The 17,652-nt window shown below is 36.9% G+C and overlaps 1 protein-coding gene across 11 annotated transcripts in view; it reads right to left on the bottom strand.

Moving 5' to 3' along the window:
• Positions 1 to 8,656: 8,656 nt before the first annotated feature.
• Positions 8,657 to 17,652, bottom strand: part of QKI (QKI, KH domain containing RNA binding) — a 108,333-nt gene continuing 99,337 nt past the window's right edge. For 5 of the 11 annotated variants that reach the window (XM_081855201.1, XM_081855202.1, XM_081855204.1 and 2 more), the window contains 2 exons: positions 16,212 to 16,286; positions 12,209 to 14,828 (listed from right to left, as the gene is read on the bottom strand). In XM_081855201.1, coding sequence (XP_081711327.1) covers positions 14,797 to 14,828; positions 16,212 to 16,286 — 107 coding nt within the window. In that variant the 3' untranslated portion in view covers positions 12,209 to 14,796. Of the gene's footprint in view, positions 11,687 to 12,208; positions 17,046 to 17,652 lie in introns of those variants that run through there. The other 6 variants (XR_014154796.1, XM_081855200.1, XR_014154797.1 and 3 more) reach the window with 6 other exon arrangements.

Genomic DNA, 17,652 nt, shown 5'->3' with positions numbered 1-17,652 from the left:
CACTCACTTAGCACAGGGGACTCCTCACATCCAGCAGCTAAGGTTGATATTTGTTGTCCAATCTAATTTGCCTGGCCTGCTGGCTCTGATCAGTTCAGGCTATGCTCTTAGCTCTTCCCCCAATTTGTCTCTGCAAGCTCCCAAGCCAAAAAGAGAGAGATTGTGCCCTGGAGGCTGCTTCTCATCTCTCCATCTGCACCTTCATAAAGCCCTGCGAAAAAAGCACTTGGCCTTTGAATCACAAAGCCAGGAACAGGGCCACAAATGGGACTGTGCACACATAAAATATGTGAAATAGACTGAATCCCAACATGTATTCAATTTGGATGTGGGAATTTCTGGTTCATGTATTTCCATCAAGAGCACAGGTTCCCAACTTTTTTATATTATAGGTGGCAGTGGCATTTTTTAAAAATATAAAAAAGATCACAAGTCTATGGGTAGGGAGTAGTCAATTAACATTTTGAACAGTCCCAAGAATTTTTAAGCTGGACATTTAAAATGTTCAGAAACTAGGCACTAAATCTGCCACATAGCGAAGATGCCACTATGTTAAAGCAAAGCAAACCCTTCAAAACCTGAATTTCTTTTCTTTTTCAAAATTGTAACTCCAAACATATCAGCATAGATCTCAAGGCAGGAAGTTTAGAATATTTTTAAAAATAACTCAGAAAAGAATGTTTCCTTTCCTTTCCCCTTTTCCCCTTCCTACTAGCTCCTTGCCACATTGCTTAAAGCAACAGAAATCCTTTGGACAGGGGTCTTTTTTACAGCCTTTTCCTTTTCTATTTCTGCCAATGCACTTTCCCACTTGTCGTCATTTGTGTTTTTCATTCTAAAGCTATTTAAGTTTTCAGTTAACTTTGGCTTTTTTTATTAACAGCCCAATCCTTTACCCTTCTAATGATGAGTAAAAATTACACTGTGCATTGAACACTTTGCTTAGTATCCGGTGGATGACATATACTTGCCAGTTGGGTCTTCATCCTTGTCAGGGAACTGCCATCGGAACCAGAGGGAGAGGGAGGGCTCCAGAGGGATTACGGACCGTCCCAGGAGGGAGAGAAGCAGCCCAGCTATTGGGGAGGGAAATCAGCGTAGCACCAGTGGAGAAGAGGGGCAGATGGGGGAATCGGTGAGGTGGCTCCATGACTCCTCGCCGGAGACCAGCGGGGAGAGCACGGGTCCTCCGCTGCCCACACCCTCCCTGCGCAGAAGGCTTCTGCGCAGGGAGAGTAGGCGGAGACTAGGCGTCAAAGAGCTTCTTTGCTCGAAGAAGTTCAAGAAACGCCCACTGACGGATTCTGCCAGCGACTGAGACAGCCATGGGTGAGTGGCTGTCCGGACAGAATCGGGTTCACCCAGGTAACTCAGCCAGGTGTGGTGACGACTTACGCACGAGCAACCCCTAGAACCATTACAATCCTCAAAGTACTTCAACTGGCCTCAGAAGTTGGGGAGAAATATGGGACGACCAAGCTGTTATTTATTTAGTTTTAAGGCTATGAAAGCTAATCTATGACTAGGCAACACATTCTGTGATGCTTTCAAATTGCAAACGCTCTCATGTTTGTTGGGACAGTTGACACAATTCAGAAGTGTAGACTGCAGATAATCCCTACCACTCTTATTTCCTTTCTCTTTTCAAGGACTAAAATATCTGGTGGTTCATGTGGGAGATTCAGAGGCTGGTTGATACATAACATCTCTCCCACAAATAATCTGAATAATCACCACAGTAAATCCAGTGTTGCAGTTCAGAGGTGAAAGTGCTCCTAATATACACATGCAACATCTTTGCTACTAGTACCGTAAGTGTGCATGTAGCAAACCTGAAACATTCCATAACTTACAATTACATAGCAAGGGCTGTGTGTTGGGTATGGGGAGGACGTTGTGTTCAAACTGTTTCATCAGCTCTCAAGAGGCCCAAACAGCAAGAGAAAAGCTGCTTTTAACATGCTCTTAAGACACAGTCACCAGGAGTGTTGCTAGGGATGGGTCCTTGGGCACAGGCTCCCCCTTTTTCCTGAGTGCCTCAAGAGCTTCTAGGTGAGTAATTAATTCAAGGAAATAAATTAAGAGGACTATCTAGTAAGATTGGTGGTACTTGAAGAGATCTGGAACAGGATCTGTTGGGAAATTAATTGAATGCAAGTGAATGATTGAGGGTGATCTAGAGTGGGGCGCAAATTAAGACTTTATTGGGGGCAATTTGTGGATTGGAAATTAATTTGTTTCTGTGATATTTGTATTCTAAATTGGCATATGTAAATATCAGCTTATACTTGAAACTCGGAAGTACTTAGCAATCCCCCTGCTATTTATCATGCTCTTGGTATCTTAGCACAAACCACAAAGGAGAAAAGGGATTTACTGGCAACCAAGATCCCAGGTTCATAAAAGCACTGCATGGATCTTTGCTTTCATGAAGAATGAGTTTATGATCTGTAGTCCACACGACAGTGCATTTTAACCAGAAGACCAAGCGTTCAGCCTTTTGCCACAGAAAGGAGTTCAAGTTTCTCAGCAGCACAACTTTAGCATTGTTTTGCACAATTTATTTGTGATATCGCCTGCAATTTCATGCAAAGAATAAAAGCTTTATTTACATTTGCAACTTTTTCTGGATTATTATCCTTGTGAGCATATTTATTCAGATGAATGCAGGTGTTAACAGGACATGAGAAAATCTTAACATGCAAAAGGATAACGTAGCATATTCTGGAAGGTGCTTAAGCCCTTTATGAGAAGGCTTGTTCCTACACAGGAGGGCTCATGCTCAGAGCAGAGGACATATCAAAGTAATAGTAAAAAAAGGCAAATAGAGCAAATGAGTCATGGCTGGAGCCATTAGGACAGCAGCCAGCTACATAAACATTCCAAGGTGGAACCTAAGAAACATTGCTTGTTGTGCCTGTTTCATCCCACCTTTCTTTCTTTAGTAATGGCTATTTCAATTAATTCATGTCAGCAACTGACTAAAATAGTAGCTCAACCGATCGTGGCCTAGAAGCCTTGAATATGATGGTGGTGGTTGTTTTAATTGTAACTTACTTTTACAATGTGCAGGACAAGCAGATCAAAGGCAGTAGAGCTGAACCAACTGGGGCTACATGATGTTGCCTAGATGAGGTTATGAGAACAAAAAGCAAGGAAAAGGTGTGTGCTTTAGGCTACAAACAATGACCAGCCAAAGGAGAGGTGAATATGATCTCCTGCGCTGTACTGACTGAGTAGTCTTGGAAAATGGTTTTCCCTCTGACACTTTGTCCATAGGTTACACACCTGGGCAGGCCATACTGGGTTTAAAGAGCCCAGCAAAACCATTACCTCTCTTTTTGCTGTTTAGATGTAGTTCACTGCAAACTGGACTGCCAGTAATTCAAGCTACTGATCAAACAGAACTGATGCCAGGAATGTTAACTGTATGTTGTCCTCTTGCTGTTGCTGTTAGCAAGTGACAAGGGGAAAGTGATGCTCTGATCCAAGGCAACTGCCAACTGGATATATTGTTCCCCAGTGCAGGATATACAGTATGCTGCATAATTTATGCAATCACAATGTACCTCTTATTAGCATAGCAGCACCATTCAGCTAGAGTTCTGACGAAGCCACAGGCCATCTTGGCTGCGAGTCCTCCTGGAAGGCATGCTCCTTGCCTGGGAGGGATAAAAAGCTGAGGCTACTGTGGAGACTATCTTGGCTGTTTCTTAGTGCAGACCCAGGTCATGAAGTCTGAGCTTCCATGACCGCCACTCACCATGATCTACCATTGGCAAGATTGACAGCAACAGCACCAGATGTGTTCTATGCTTGTGACAATATTTTATTCTCATTAATTATACTGTTTCAAATGTGCCTTTTATATTTCACTTACTTTAGTAATGTTTTCTTCTGACATGTTTAATAAAAATGTACTAAATGTGTTAAATGTACACTCTGTAGTTGACCTCCTTTGTAACATTTTATTTTGAAATCTACTAATATTTTGGTTTCCTGTTCATTATGCTTTGGATGTATGCTGGCTTTTTTTTTACTTTCTTCAGTAATGTTTTACTATGGTTTGCTTTATTTGATGTTTTGCAGGCGTAGGCAAACTCAGCCCTCCAGATGTTTTGGGACTACAACTCCCATCATTCCTAGCCAACAGGACCAGTGGTCAGGGATGATGGGAGCTGTAGTCCCAAAACATGTGGACGGCCAAGTTTGCCTATGCCTGTTTTAATGTGTTGTAAACCACTTCCAGATTTTTTTCTTTAAAATATAAAGTGATACAGAAATGAAATGAATAATAATAAAGCAAAAGAATTTTTTGAGAAGACTGAAATGATGTGATTGAGGTAAGCTGGTTCCCTTAGTGGTCTGTATGATTCCTCAGGCAGGAAACCGGTGAATATTGGGAAGGGATGCAACTTGGGAGAAGGGAAGCAAAGAAATAGGAGGTCATTGTGGAGGGTTGACTTGCTTAATGCTACAACCATCCTGTGCCTCAGCAACCTATAAGATGCAGAGTGCCAATAACACAGTTGAGTGCCCATCTCTTCTTGAGGCTGAAAATATTGACCAGGTTTCCAGAATATCCCCACCAACAGCTGCAACACCAAGGCATCTAGAGAATCTACCATTTCAAAAACAAAAGCTGCCATTTCCTTAAACCTTCAGAGACAGAGTAGAATAAGGGCAGGGACCTTCATTAAAGCAAAAGGTTAAGTACTCCTGGAATAACATGCCATAAAGCAAGGGAAATGTGCAGTTTTGCTCTTCCTAGGATGTAGCACCTAGCCACGGAAGTTTAATTACCTGTAAGACAAGTACAACATTTATTTATCTTGTTCAATAACTACATGGAACACAAGGATTCTACTTTTTGTTGGACTTTACTCATTCTTGTCTGGTTGTTTAAGGAGTATTTCTAAATTAACTCATCGATTACACACACACACAATTCTGATCTCCTTTGACTGATACAGGCTATCTCACATGTATTTTACAATGAGAATGAATTAGGGAACTAGATGCAGAACTCTGGAATCTCTTAAGGTGTTAGAAACATTAATGACAGTTAAAGAGTGCAAAATGTACATTCTTTATTCTGCCATACATTGATACAGAATAAAATTTGACTTTTCAAAATATAAAAGTATTGACAGCCCTGCAAGCTGTCAATTGGCTTTTGAGGATAAAGCACATATAATTTTTCCAGTTTTTATTGCACATCATTTACAGGCGTGTTTCTTATTATTATTTACAAGTGTTTGGGCAACACCCATTTTTTCCTAATACACTGTGTTGCACAAACAAAAACTTAAATGATTCAAGCATTCTCACAACAGAACTCAATAGGTTATTTATATATATTTTAAAAATTCTCCTTAATCATTAGTCCTTCAGAAGCAAACCTTTGTCCTGGGAGTAATTTCTCCTGATGCAATTAGTAGTCAACCACTAGCACAACTGGTTTCCAGAAGTGAATACTGCAAGTAAGCCACCTGCTGCTTCTCAAATACCCACTTCTAAGGCAGGATTTTTACACCTGCAGTTAGTGATCTGGCAGCATAAAAAGAATCAGGAGCACTGTTCTTTAGTTAACCAGTTTGATTCAACATTGATTAGCAGAAAGTATTTCACTGGCGATTGTGTTCACTTCATATATTAATGCTACATCAAAAATAAAGATAGGAATTCCAAGCACAATTCACAATTTGCATCCTGGGAATGTTTTTAGACTGTGGACCTATCTTTATTCTAGGAAATATGCTACTTCAGAAACTTGTGTTAACATATATTTATTGTACACAGTTGTGCCTACTATGTGATTATTGTATGGCTATCCACTTCCACTGGCATTTCCTAATGAAATTACTTCAGTGGTCCCTACCTACACTAAAAGTTGTCAATTGGTAATGGTGGTCTACAGTAATTGTTATTTTAAGCAAAGAGTGGCCATCTTTTAAGTGTTCACTTAAAGATCTGGTATTGGAGAACTATTTAATCCAACTAGGTTAGGTGCAAAGATAAATTCTACTTGAATGGACAAAATTATGGCCTAAGGACTATTTTTAACTTCTACAGGATATAGCACAATCCTAAACATGTTTACTCAGATGCCAGCTTCATCATGGTTAATAGGACTTGTAAGCAGGCTATGAATTTGGTGTCTTGACCAGTTTATTCCTTCCAGTTACATATTGTCTTGTATTTAGATGAGCTTGTTTATTCCAGGAAAAATAGCCACAAACTCTCCCCACTTCAGAGGAAAAAATCATAGGGACCTGCTTTTCTACTAAAGAGTGTAACAGCAACAAGCAGACTTAAGTAACTCACCCTTATTTCAGTGAGCCTTTTCCGATGAGACTTAACAATGGGTACCCCCATCCCCAATGGTAGTAGATTTTTATCACTAAGTAACCAGCAGTGTTTAAAATGTGACTTAAGTATTTAGAAATAATGTCTAACTCCAATTTCAAATTAAATACATAAGGAGCCATCTCAAGGAACTATATGGCAAGGATCCTGATTTATGAGACGCTGTGCTTGTGCATGGGTGCTTCCCAACTCCATTGAATAGCAGCTTTTTCAAAAGCCCATCCACACTCAGGAGGGCTCAACAGGCATGAGCATCTGTCATTGGAATGACATGCCTTTTGCCTTTACATACAAATTAAATCCCTTCTTCCAGCTCACAGGAAGGTTTGGTTTCTCACCATAAAACAAGCCATGGTTATTATTACTATTCTTATTTTAAAAATGTCTCACTGTTCTATATTATACAAATATTAATCAATGTTGGTTGTGGCTTCAAACAAGTGGGTATGCAACCAGTGCTGCAAGGGAAGACATCCACTTGCACAGCAGGACTTCTCGCCTTCCCCAAACCCTCTGGAGCAATTTTTAGGGTGTGTAGAAGGTTGCATGGGGTAGAAAATGAAGGTGACATCCAACCGCACAAGCAAAGTCTGTTCCTTTCATGTAGTGTTGAATACAACTCATGGGGCAAGGCTAAAATTTGTTGACCACTGAAGCATGTTGATGACAGGTATATTGGTGTAATACTGAAGTGGGTTATCAACCTTTATTACAAAACACCCTTTTATTGTTTTATACTTAAGAACAAACTTTCATATTATCACAAATATTGAGTATTATCTAGTTAAAACTCTGGATTTCAGTATTTTCTACTTTATTATATTATTCATAAAGAATCCTTGATTATGTTTAAAATGTATCAATCTGTCCTAACATAGCCTCTATCTAATAGATGGGATTTTGTTTTTATTATGTGGTGGAACTGAAGTATAATGCTTCAGTTATATATATTTTAATGGGTATATTTAAAACTGATTTCTTTACTCAGGTGTCATTGTCTATACAAAATCATTTTTGTTTACAAATGAGTAAATTTTAAACAAATGTAATTAACATAGCAGCTATGAATAGGCCACAGAAAGCATGGGTTGTATTGAACAAAGTCACCCCATTTTCACACAAGGACACTGTTTGTGCAATGGAACTCCCCCTTTCCTCTCTTCATGCACCTCCACAGCATGCTTTGGAGAGACAGGGAAACCTCCCAGAAGAGGTGCACATGGGACAAGACAGAGAAATTCGGTTGCACAAGCTGTAGTCCTTGTGTAAATAGGATGAATTTGGGGATATAACCCCAAGTTCTTAACAATTGTTTCCTAGTAGAATGAAGTTGATTGAAAGTAACTTACTACAGCTTGCTTCTCTGAACTCTGATTGCTAAAGTTATCCCTTGGTAACAGTCAACTTTAGACCTCCTTTTTGAAAATGGCTACTACTAAAGAGTTTATTTACTTTTTGCAGTTATTACAAAATGACCTATTCGACTTTGTACAGCTTTGTACTGCCCTGAGCTAAGTGGTGTTCAAACACTACAGAAGATTTAAAAACCCGCAATCCTAAAAGTAGTTAAGCTACAGTGTTCAAGCTGTTTACTGTGAAGCAACCTGCTTGAAGTCAGTACAATTACCTGAGAATTATGTGGTTTGAGGATTGCAACTTAAACCCCTTCAGGGTCACAGTGAAAGTAATTTAGATTCATGTACAAGGGAGAGAGGCAGATTCTGCTAGAGTAAGGGGTGAAAAGTTTCTTGCTTCAAATACATTCAGAAGCATGAACAACACAGGAGAGTTACATATTGAGATGTCTGCTGAATTGTCCTTTTAATCAGTGCTTCAAATCACACTGAATTTGTGTAGCTTCAAAATGGCTCAACAAAGAATCAAACTGGTTCCTCTGGGCACCTAACATAATTTACCAATAGATTGGTATCTTTGCCCTTTTGCTGTGAGCTGACAGTGATTATTTCAGAGAAGGAAAGTGTGGAATTAGTAATGCAGATGCTGAAAGGCAAGTGGCAAGACTCTACAAGAATGCCTCCAATAATGCTACTTGTTCCCAACTCTATTGGCACCTACCCCCAAGGTAAGAGGCCAGAATGACCAAAGCCAATTTAATAGTAGTGTGCAGAATGTCAGCCAAACAAACAACATAAAACAAGTCACGTTGTGTTATCGGTGGTCACGTTCTTCAGGGTTAGTCCAATAACTCAAGACTTTACATTCTTCCGTCTTTCCTTGTTTATTTTAATTAAACATGTAATGGTTAATAAACTGACATAGTCCAGAGTTAGTAGGTTGGTATTATAACATTTATTAAAATAATGCTATGGGTTAATAGAAACAGCAAAGAACCAAAGAATTAAAATGCAAGCTATGTAAAAACCCAACTAAAACCCAGATATGTCTAATGTATTCAATCCAGTAGCTAACTAAAAGCCCAAAGACAACACTCCCAATATAATAATAAAGTACTGCAAAACAATTGGCAATTTTCAGTTATCAAAATTGTGGGTTTTGCATTTTTGTATCCTTTTCTCAATCAGGAAAAAAATTCTTCTGAATGTTATATAACATACATATAAAACAAGATAGAAAAATACATTATAAACTTGTAACAATGGCTGTAAATACATTATCTTACATGTTTCTCATAGGCAATAGGTTGGTTATGGTACATACATAGCATCAAACTAAAGTAAAAGGAATAGACAAATACATGTCGTCTGTATGGTAACATACAAGCGATGTATGTATACCCACTCTAAAAAAAATTACATAATACTGTCAGAAAAAAGTCTTAAACTACATATTTTAATAAAGAAAAATTCAATAAAGAATGATAATACTGAGAACCAAGGCATTCAGAGATTTCAAATGTCATGCTTTAAGTTGATCCAAAATGTTGTCAACTAAGTCTTCAAACTTTTTCAGAACAAACATTACTTTTATAAGTCACACTTCTCCCAAGAAGAGACCTTTGATCAGCATCTAAAAATGTCCAGGTTTATCATAGTTGAGATGAAACTGGATCAAATACTGGTTATGTTTTAGCAATTCTCTCTCCAAAATTTTTGAGTGTTGTAAGTTTATTCAACCAAACAAAAATCAAAATGGCACAGCATATACTGAAAGTCAAACCAAAAAACCTATGTGTAACAGGAAGACAAAGCCAGTGGCAAGGTAAAATAAAAGCTAGCTGAATACAAAAGGATGTATGTTTATTGCATAGTAAATAAATTGATACTTGTTTCCAGGTGAGACACAATGGTTAGACCAAGTCACCATGCAGGTGCTTAAAAAGTAAGCCCTCTTACCTAACTTACTATTGACCTTTGATTTGGAAGCTGTGAAGATTTTTAGGATAATAAGTTGACACAATGGAGGGGGGTTATCACCTGATCTTTGCCAAATCTGCTCAAAGCAATTAACGTATCACTACTTGCTCATATTTTTTTTACTTCACCTTTGTGCGTAAAGTGTTTTATCACCACTAGCCCAGCTATGCAAATGTTTACTCACTCAAACTGAAGCATAGCTGAACTTCCAGATAGTTAACTGATACTTCTTTTCCTTTTCAGTAAAGCGCAACCGGCAGTTAACATTCATCAAGTAGGAGTTTGGCATTGTAGATGAAGCACACAAAAACCTAAAACATGCTCAAAGACAGACTGTCTGAATGCTCAGTTTAGTCATGGGCAAAATCATCCTGTAGGCAAGTTCACGTTCTGCTGTGTTTTCCCTTATCTATTTCAAATAGGGACAATGCAACCTATTCCAGGGGTGGGGGGTGGGGGGGTAATAACACTTGCTACTGTATAAATAGTGTAATCTAATACTTTGATTTAGAATGAGACTGCATCTTAGAACCCTTTGGTTTAAGGCTGAGCAAGTACTATAAAAATATATTGTCTACAATTGAAGAGGGAACATGTTACAAAAATATTGCGGTTGGCTGTTGGTGGAACAATTCCATTTCACAGTTTCAGATCTGACAAAGTTGCATTATGCTATGGCAAAAACCAGGTAATTTAAATGGTCAACTCATTTGTCTTTCCTCACAGCTTCTTTTCACATACTGGGCGACAGAGTGGCATGCATTAACTTGCTGTCTGAGGGAGGAGCGGATTATACGAGACATCTGACTAAATGACCATGAAGAAAATAAGGCACTTTCTCTTCTTTATACTTATTCCAATACTTAAAAAATAAAAAATAAAGACAAAAAGGCTCTTTTGGTCTTTTGTTTCTCGACAACCACCAGAAAAAATCATTTAATGAAATAAAGGGTTTCTTTGTTCTTTTTTCTTTTTTATAACACTTGAAAGTATAAAATGCTACATTTCCAAAAATATATTTTTTCTGCACCAGCACCCTTGTATAGTAAAAGTATCTACTTTTTTTCAATTTGTTTCAATGCACTACACTTTATCTACAATTTCATTACATGTATACAGCAAATAGGCAAGCATGGCTTTTACATCCTTAATGAAATTTCTCTATACAGGGAGGTTTAAAAAAATATTTGAACAGTTTGCCCAGTAATGTGACACATAATGCATGTACCTTGTACTCATGTAATCTTTTAAGGAAGTTGATGTATAGTAAAAGAAAGTATCTCAGGATTAGCTTCAATAGTGTTGCTGTTTAGTTTATGCATTGATGTAGTTCAAAAATTCAGTAACCTATCTTTCATGGCACTTTTTTCTTCTTAAAAACACCCAATTTGGCAGGTAATATAAAAAAGGCTGCATCTTCTGCCCTTTGAGGGCATTGGTAATGACTACACTGCATGTCAAATTTTGAATACTTTTAGGAATCCCTTCACCAATGACATCCCTGACCAAAGGTTCATGCATGATGCATCATCACACAGTACATTCAAAGAGAACTTTGACTTCTTTATGAGAAGAAAAAGATTCCTAGAAGTCTCACAGTAACTGCCTCTGTCATCAGGGAGTTAAGGGACATCTGCCTCCATCTCTCAAGTGAGGCCGTTCTTACCATTCATTTAGGGTGGGACACTAAAAGATGATCAGTGCGGAGGGATGAATTGGACCTTATTGCTTTACTACTATTCAGTGCAGGTTCTAGAACCACTTTCACCCAAACAGGGAAAAAAAGCTGAGTTGGAGGACAACAATTTCTTTGTCTTTTTGTTAGATGGTAAGACGAACGGACAAGTGCCTCAGCTCGCTGCACTGAAGACAGGCAAGCAAAGGCGATTACCAGTTAACTGATCAGCAGGCAGGCATGGTCAGGTCATCATTGGGTGAAGAGTTCAGAGGTCAGAAGGTCATAGGTTAGTTGCCGGTGGCGGCTGGGTGGTTAGAAACAAAAACAAAACAAAAAGGAAAGAAAGATAGAGAAGAGATTAGTTTCAGCTAGTGACGGCTTAATGACAACATGAAAACTAATCACAACTAATAAAAACAAGCATGTTTAATTCTGACATACTGCTTGACACCATCTACAGAATGCAATAAAAATCATGACAGCCTTCTATCATGATTTGAACATATGAAGGAGAAGCCCACTCCCACAAAACTGGTTAACAAGGAAAAATAGAAATAAAATATATCTAATGGTTAGTAGCAGTCGATGAAAGGGGGAAAAAAAACAATGAACAGTTTCTGGAACTTGGTAAAAGAATTTAGAACAGTCAGTGCACCATATCAGTATCTGACTGCTATTAAGCATTAGTATTCTCCCATGTGCAAGCATCAAAGCAAGTAGTAATGATGAATGTGATTATTAAAAACTGATTGTTAAAAGAAATGAATCTAAGGAATTTGATTTGTCATGAACAATTTGGTTTCACATAAACTATGGGCCAAACAAGTTTTTTTGTTCAATATATTTTATTGCTTTTCAATGATTCTATTTACAAACAACATTGAATTTCTTGGCTTCATGATACAAAGCAATACTAAATTGAAGTCTAGAAGTGTAGGCATCATCATAGGGACCAGGAAAAGGCCAAATGTTCTAGCCAGCTTTTCCTGCTGAAAATGCTATTTTACACATATAGGACACTAAGAAAATGCACTTGTATGTAAACACTGTAAAAGTCCTGCCATTTTAAATTCTATACTTAAAATGCTCTAGTTACATCAAAAATAGAGGAAATCTAATTGATACTAATAAGGCATTTTAAAAACTACAAACAGCTCTTTTTTCAAAGCTAATACTCTGCAAATACAATAAAATCTGACATTTCATATACATTCCTGCTTTATATTTTTATATTTTAAAAGAAGCCACCTGTAAATACTATTTTCTTTTCCAAAACACACACAAAAATTACAGTAAAACATAAAAAAAGTTCTCAAGTGGAAAGTTATCATTCCCAATGTTCTTGAGCTGTTCCTTCTTTAATGACTCTCTCACATTCTCCTTCAACAACTTGGTCCACTTTACAGTAGTACAAATTTTAAGACTCATTCAACAGCTTTATCATCTCTAATAAATTGAGGTTTGAAAAAAATATTTGTACTGTTGCCATTGACTAAAGCAGAGGAGATGGAAGTGAGAAAGGTATTCAGTGCAAAGTCAGATTTGTGCCATTTTGTAAAATGAAATTCAGTAGGTGCAATGTTCACAGATAGCACACTATTTAATGACAGACATCATGGGTTGGATTCATCTTCACATGTTACATTGTTTCTATGGCCTATCATTTAGGCTACAGTTCATGAACACTAAACATTATTGCTGTAACTTAAATGAGACCTCATGTTCCCTGATTTATTGATTTTTTTTGGAAAAAAAAATGCTGAGAAGTGGGGTTTAAGCTAAAAATGTTGTCAAAAAATAAAAACAAAAACAAAATTAAAAAATAAATATTTAGTGTGGCACCATCTTGCCACCTTAAAATGTATACTAGATATCCGAAATCTTAAAGCATTCTTGGTACTTACTACAATTTTGATTAAAATGGTATTACAAATTTTAGACATAAATTATGTGACAATTGGCTTTGAAAACATTCAGTTATGGACTTAGCATTGCCATTTTTTGTGGTTTATAAAATCAATGCAAGCTATCTTAAGATACCAGTACACCTGTGATACATCCTCTGCCAAGTCCCTGGCCTTCTACAGTACACACAGGTTTGTCAACTGTGCAACACACACCATTTACAGTTTATTACAATTAGATCAGTCAGTCACTCTCGTTACATGAATCAAATTCAGTTTTGTATTATTTATATAGCGGGGCCTTAACCTTGGCAGAAATTAATTAAGTACTGCTTAATTCTTCCATTCTAAACTTAGAAAAAGAATGCTGACAAATTGGCTCTTGCTTTGAATGCAATGCTTACATGTAAGCTAGCATTAAGAATAACAGCTTGCTTAATGAGAGAATATAATAGTAGCATACATAATTTGGAAAAAAGTTTAATCATAGACCCAGTGAATGTACATTCTGCCTCTCATCTTCTTGCAGCTTTTCCTTATGAAGAGAAAGCAATTCGGTTTACTGACATTGTATTTTAACTACCATCAATATTGGACAGGTAATCAAAGTATTAAAAATCTACAGCAAGTGTAAATAGAAAGTGCCCACTAATTTTAGCATAATGGAAATGTTCAAAAAGTGAAATTTCTTTTAACTTAGAAGTTGGTTGTATGGAAGTAGTTAAATAAAATCTAAACAAAATACCAATATATGCACACAACAATCCTATTGAGAGAAACAGGTGTAGCACTCAAATCTACTGCAACTTAAAATGAACACAAATACTATATTAGTTTTATGAAATCTTAAATTACCTACAGTGTTCACTAATTACACTTATTTTTGAATCATATAGCACCATTAGCAAATAAGCACTGAAGGAAAAACGTTAAGGAGGTCACCTTCACCTCCTTATATTATATACAATAGTAGTTATAATTGAGAAGGCACTTTGGGAGCCCTTGCTACTAAAAGGAATTCCAATTCCAAGACTATAGTTAATAAAACTAAAAACCTTGATGCTACATCCTCAAGTTACTTGAAGCCAAAATCTGACCAAAAAAACTTATAAAATATTTTCCAACAGCCACATCTAGTTAGAAGCAAAAGTAAGTGGCTTCCTGTATTAGTACCCAAATGCTCAAACTTTCCAGCTGCAAAAACAGAAACAGGGACAGCAATACTTTCCGCTACCTTTTTTCCTTACCAGCAATTGAGTGTGAAATTATTTCTTCCCACCCTATTCACCGGACAAAGCTGTCCTGCTTCCAGCATCCTTTCACATCCCTATATGTTAATAACACTTTAATAGTGTACAAGCATGTAAAATCCACGTAATTGCATTAAGCAGAATCATGTAATTTACCCCATTCCTCAAATATGTGAACCAAGTGAACTGGGCCTATGTGCATTCTTTTTCTTCCCCTGCATGTACACCCTGTTCAAATATTATACTCACATTTGGGCAATCTAACAAAGATAGAACTGGAAAGGCACACTATCTGTATGTAATGAGAAAGTAGGGTAGGGGGAAAGATTGTTCAAAAGAAGCTTGTCATAACTAAGTAATGTATTGAGGGAAACTATATTAATTCTGTTGTAGCATTTTAGAAATGCTCCAGATTATTCAACTACTACTCTGGTTTGGAATGTCTGTAGTAACACTGAGTTGCTTTGGTATGAGCCCAAGAACAGGTTAAATGTATGAAAAGGCTCATGGGGTGTTATACAACTTTCTAAGTCTTGCAAGTAGATAAAAGAGCCATTACCTGAATGCTATCAAATGTATCAAACCTACAGAAAACTCTCATACCTCAAGCACTGCAATTCAACACTTCCATTCTAGTTTGTATTTCTGAACTGTACAACACACATTAAGCCCCACAACACCCCTGTGAGGTAGGGAAGGAGGATTTCTATGGAAACAGGCAGTACTGCTACTTATCAAATCCACAAACCAAGCTGATACTACATGTGGGATAAATGCTCCTGAGAATACACAGTCACCCTACTGCCAGTAGCACACTCAATGTCAATAAACCGAGAGCTCACTTTTCACAGGAGGATTAAACCATTCACGGGTCCAAGAGTTCGAGGAACATGAATTACATTTCATGTAAAAGGAGAAAATGAAGATTTATTTTCCATCCGTTAGCTAACCCAAACAGAGTCCAAAAGCAGTTGTCTTTGCTAACCAGAATGTCAAAATTGTAACAAGTTCAAGAAATAAATTTTAGCATCAAATGATATAACTAAAAATTTATATTTTTTAACAGAAGTGAAATATTCTTTATCAGCACAAACCCCAACCAACTTCTGATATATCAATTTTACTGTTGTTGTTTTTTGTTTTCTTTTGCTAAATTTAGAGACGGGTTTTGTTCTCAGATATCTGCTCAAGTTACAGTACAGTGGCACAAAACATTTATCAGAAGAGAGGAAACTAAATCTTCAGCTTTCTCCTGTAATAAGAAAGCATTTACTTCTATCTCATTAAGCGCCCATCCATTCATTTTATTTTGCAACACCAATCTGATATCTCCAATTAATAATAGTCACATGGGAGGGTCAACTATTAATGCAATACTAAGACTTCAGTCCTGCTTGAATTTAAATCATACATAGTGCTTACAAAAGGAACAAGTTATAGCATTTTATATTGAATACACTGAAGGTTTTTTTAAAAAAGAAAAAATCATTTAGATGAAAAGAGTACAGTAGTTAACAATTTTAAACTTCTGGAACAAATATTACTAGCACTTCAATTTAATGTAAAACATCAATATAATGGTCAAAATAGTATTTGGTTAACCAGCTGTGGTGTTGCAAATTTCATGTACACTCAAAGCATTTCTTATAAGCAAGAACTGCAGAACTAAACTAACCTCTGTCTGCGGTCACAATCCTTTGGTAAGGATGGACACGCATATCGTGCCTTCGAACTTTAGTAGCCACCGCACCTAGTTAAATTGCAATTACCAAGACAGTTAGAAAACATTTGATAAAACATTAACAGCAGGCTTATCAAAATGGATTTAAAATGATCACTTTCTAAAAAAAAAAATTCATTTTAAGAAAGCAACAAGTTAAGGCACAGTAGTTTCAAATTTTAATCTTAATATATGAAGTATACCTGTGCAGATTAATATTGCATTTTTTTTAAACATCCGGGCCTTAACCTGCATTATCCATTCATTTACAAACTCAAGATTACAGTTTCATGAAATCTACTAGACCCAAGCACATTTGAGCTTTACTAGTCACATATTCACTGAAGTGCCTTCCTTGCAGCAGGACTACCTTAAATAATGCCATTTTTAATACTGAAGATTCTTTGCTAATTTTAAAACAACTTCCAGTTTTTACCATTTAAAAAAGTTTTAAAGCAATTCCTCAAGCCTACAGACTGTGGTTTAAAACTAAGTCAATAACTGTGAACTGCAATGAATTAGGTGATTAGTAAAGCAAATAGTACAGAATACATAGCAGTCAGTATACTACCATACACTCATAAATCACAGCTAGTTTGTCATAGTACAGGCTATACCAAATTAATAGCATTTTTATTTCTATGTGCAAAAAAGTGCAAGTAAGTCACTGACTGCTAGGCTATGTTTTTTCAAGGCTGCTGAAAACTAAGCATTTGTTAAAGTCAGCTCTGACGAGGGTTCAGTTAAGACCATTCTGGAATTCTTAGCCTTTCGTTGGGAAAGCCATACCTAAAGATAAAAGGAAGGGAATGAAACATTAGTCAACTAAGATTTGATACTATTGCCAATCTTCCTTTCCTCTATCACGTATTTTTCCTAAATCAATCTTTTCAGAACTTTATATTATCTCAATATGTCACCATTTTACTGCAAATCGCATGTGGATCTATTATGTGCCACTCAAATCAATGAGGCTAACTTCATTTTTCAACACTGCCATTTTGCATTTTCACCTAGTAGCACTGTATACATTTGTCCCGGACCAGGGGCAACTTTCTTTTTCCAATTGTCTCAATGTTGCAGTCAGTTCTTCACATAATCTCTCCAATCACAAACATGGCTCTAATTCTGTGCCCATCCCCAGCGAGAAAATTGGATGTGTTATGGCACCTAAAAAGCTTTGAGTTTGGTTGATTACTCTGAATTCACCACATAGGTAAAATTAGTACTTCCACACAATTCTAGTAGTTAAATTGAAATAGTCTATGGAGGGGAGGGGTTGAGGTCAGCTAAAAGTAATTCACCTATTTCCATACTATAATACTGTACAATGCTTTATCTTTTACTATAGACTGCAGTTATTATGATTACCAATAGTCTGCTCCTCAAAACTAAG

The sequence above is a fragment of the Podarcis erhardii genome (assembly GCF_964252035.2).
Source record: "Podarcis erhardii genome assembly, chromosome: 3".
Taxonomy (NCBI): Eukaryota; Metazoa; Chordata; class Lepidosauria; order Squamata; family Lacertidae; genus Podarcis; species Podarcis erhardii.
This window is presented reverse-complemented; position numbering and strand designations above follow the sequence as displayed.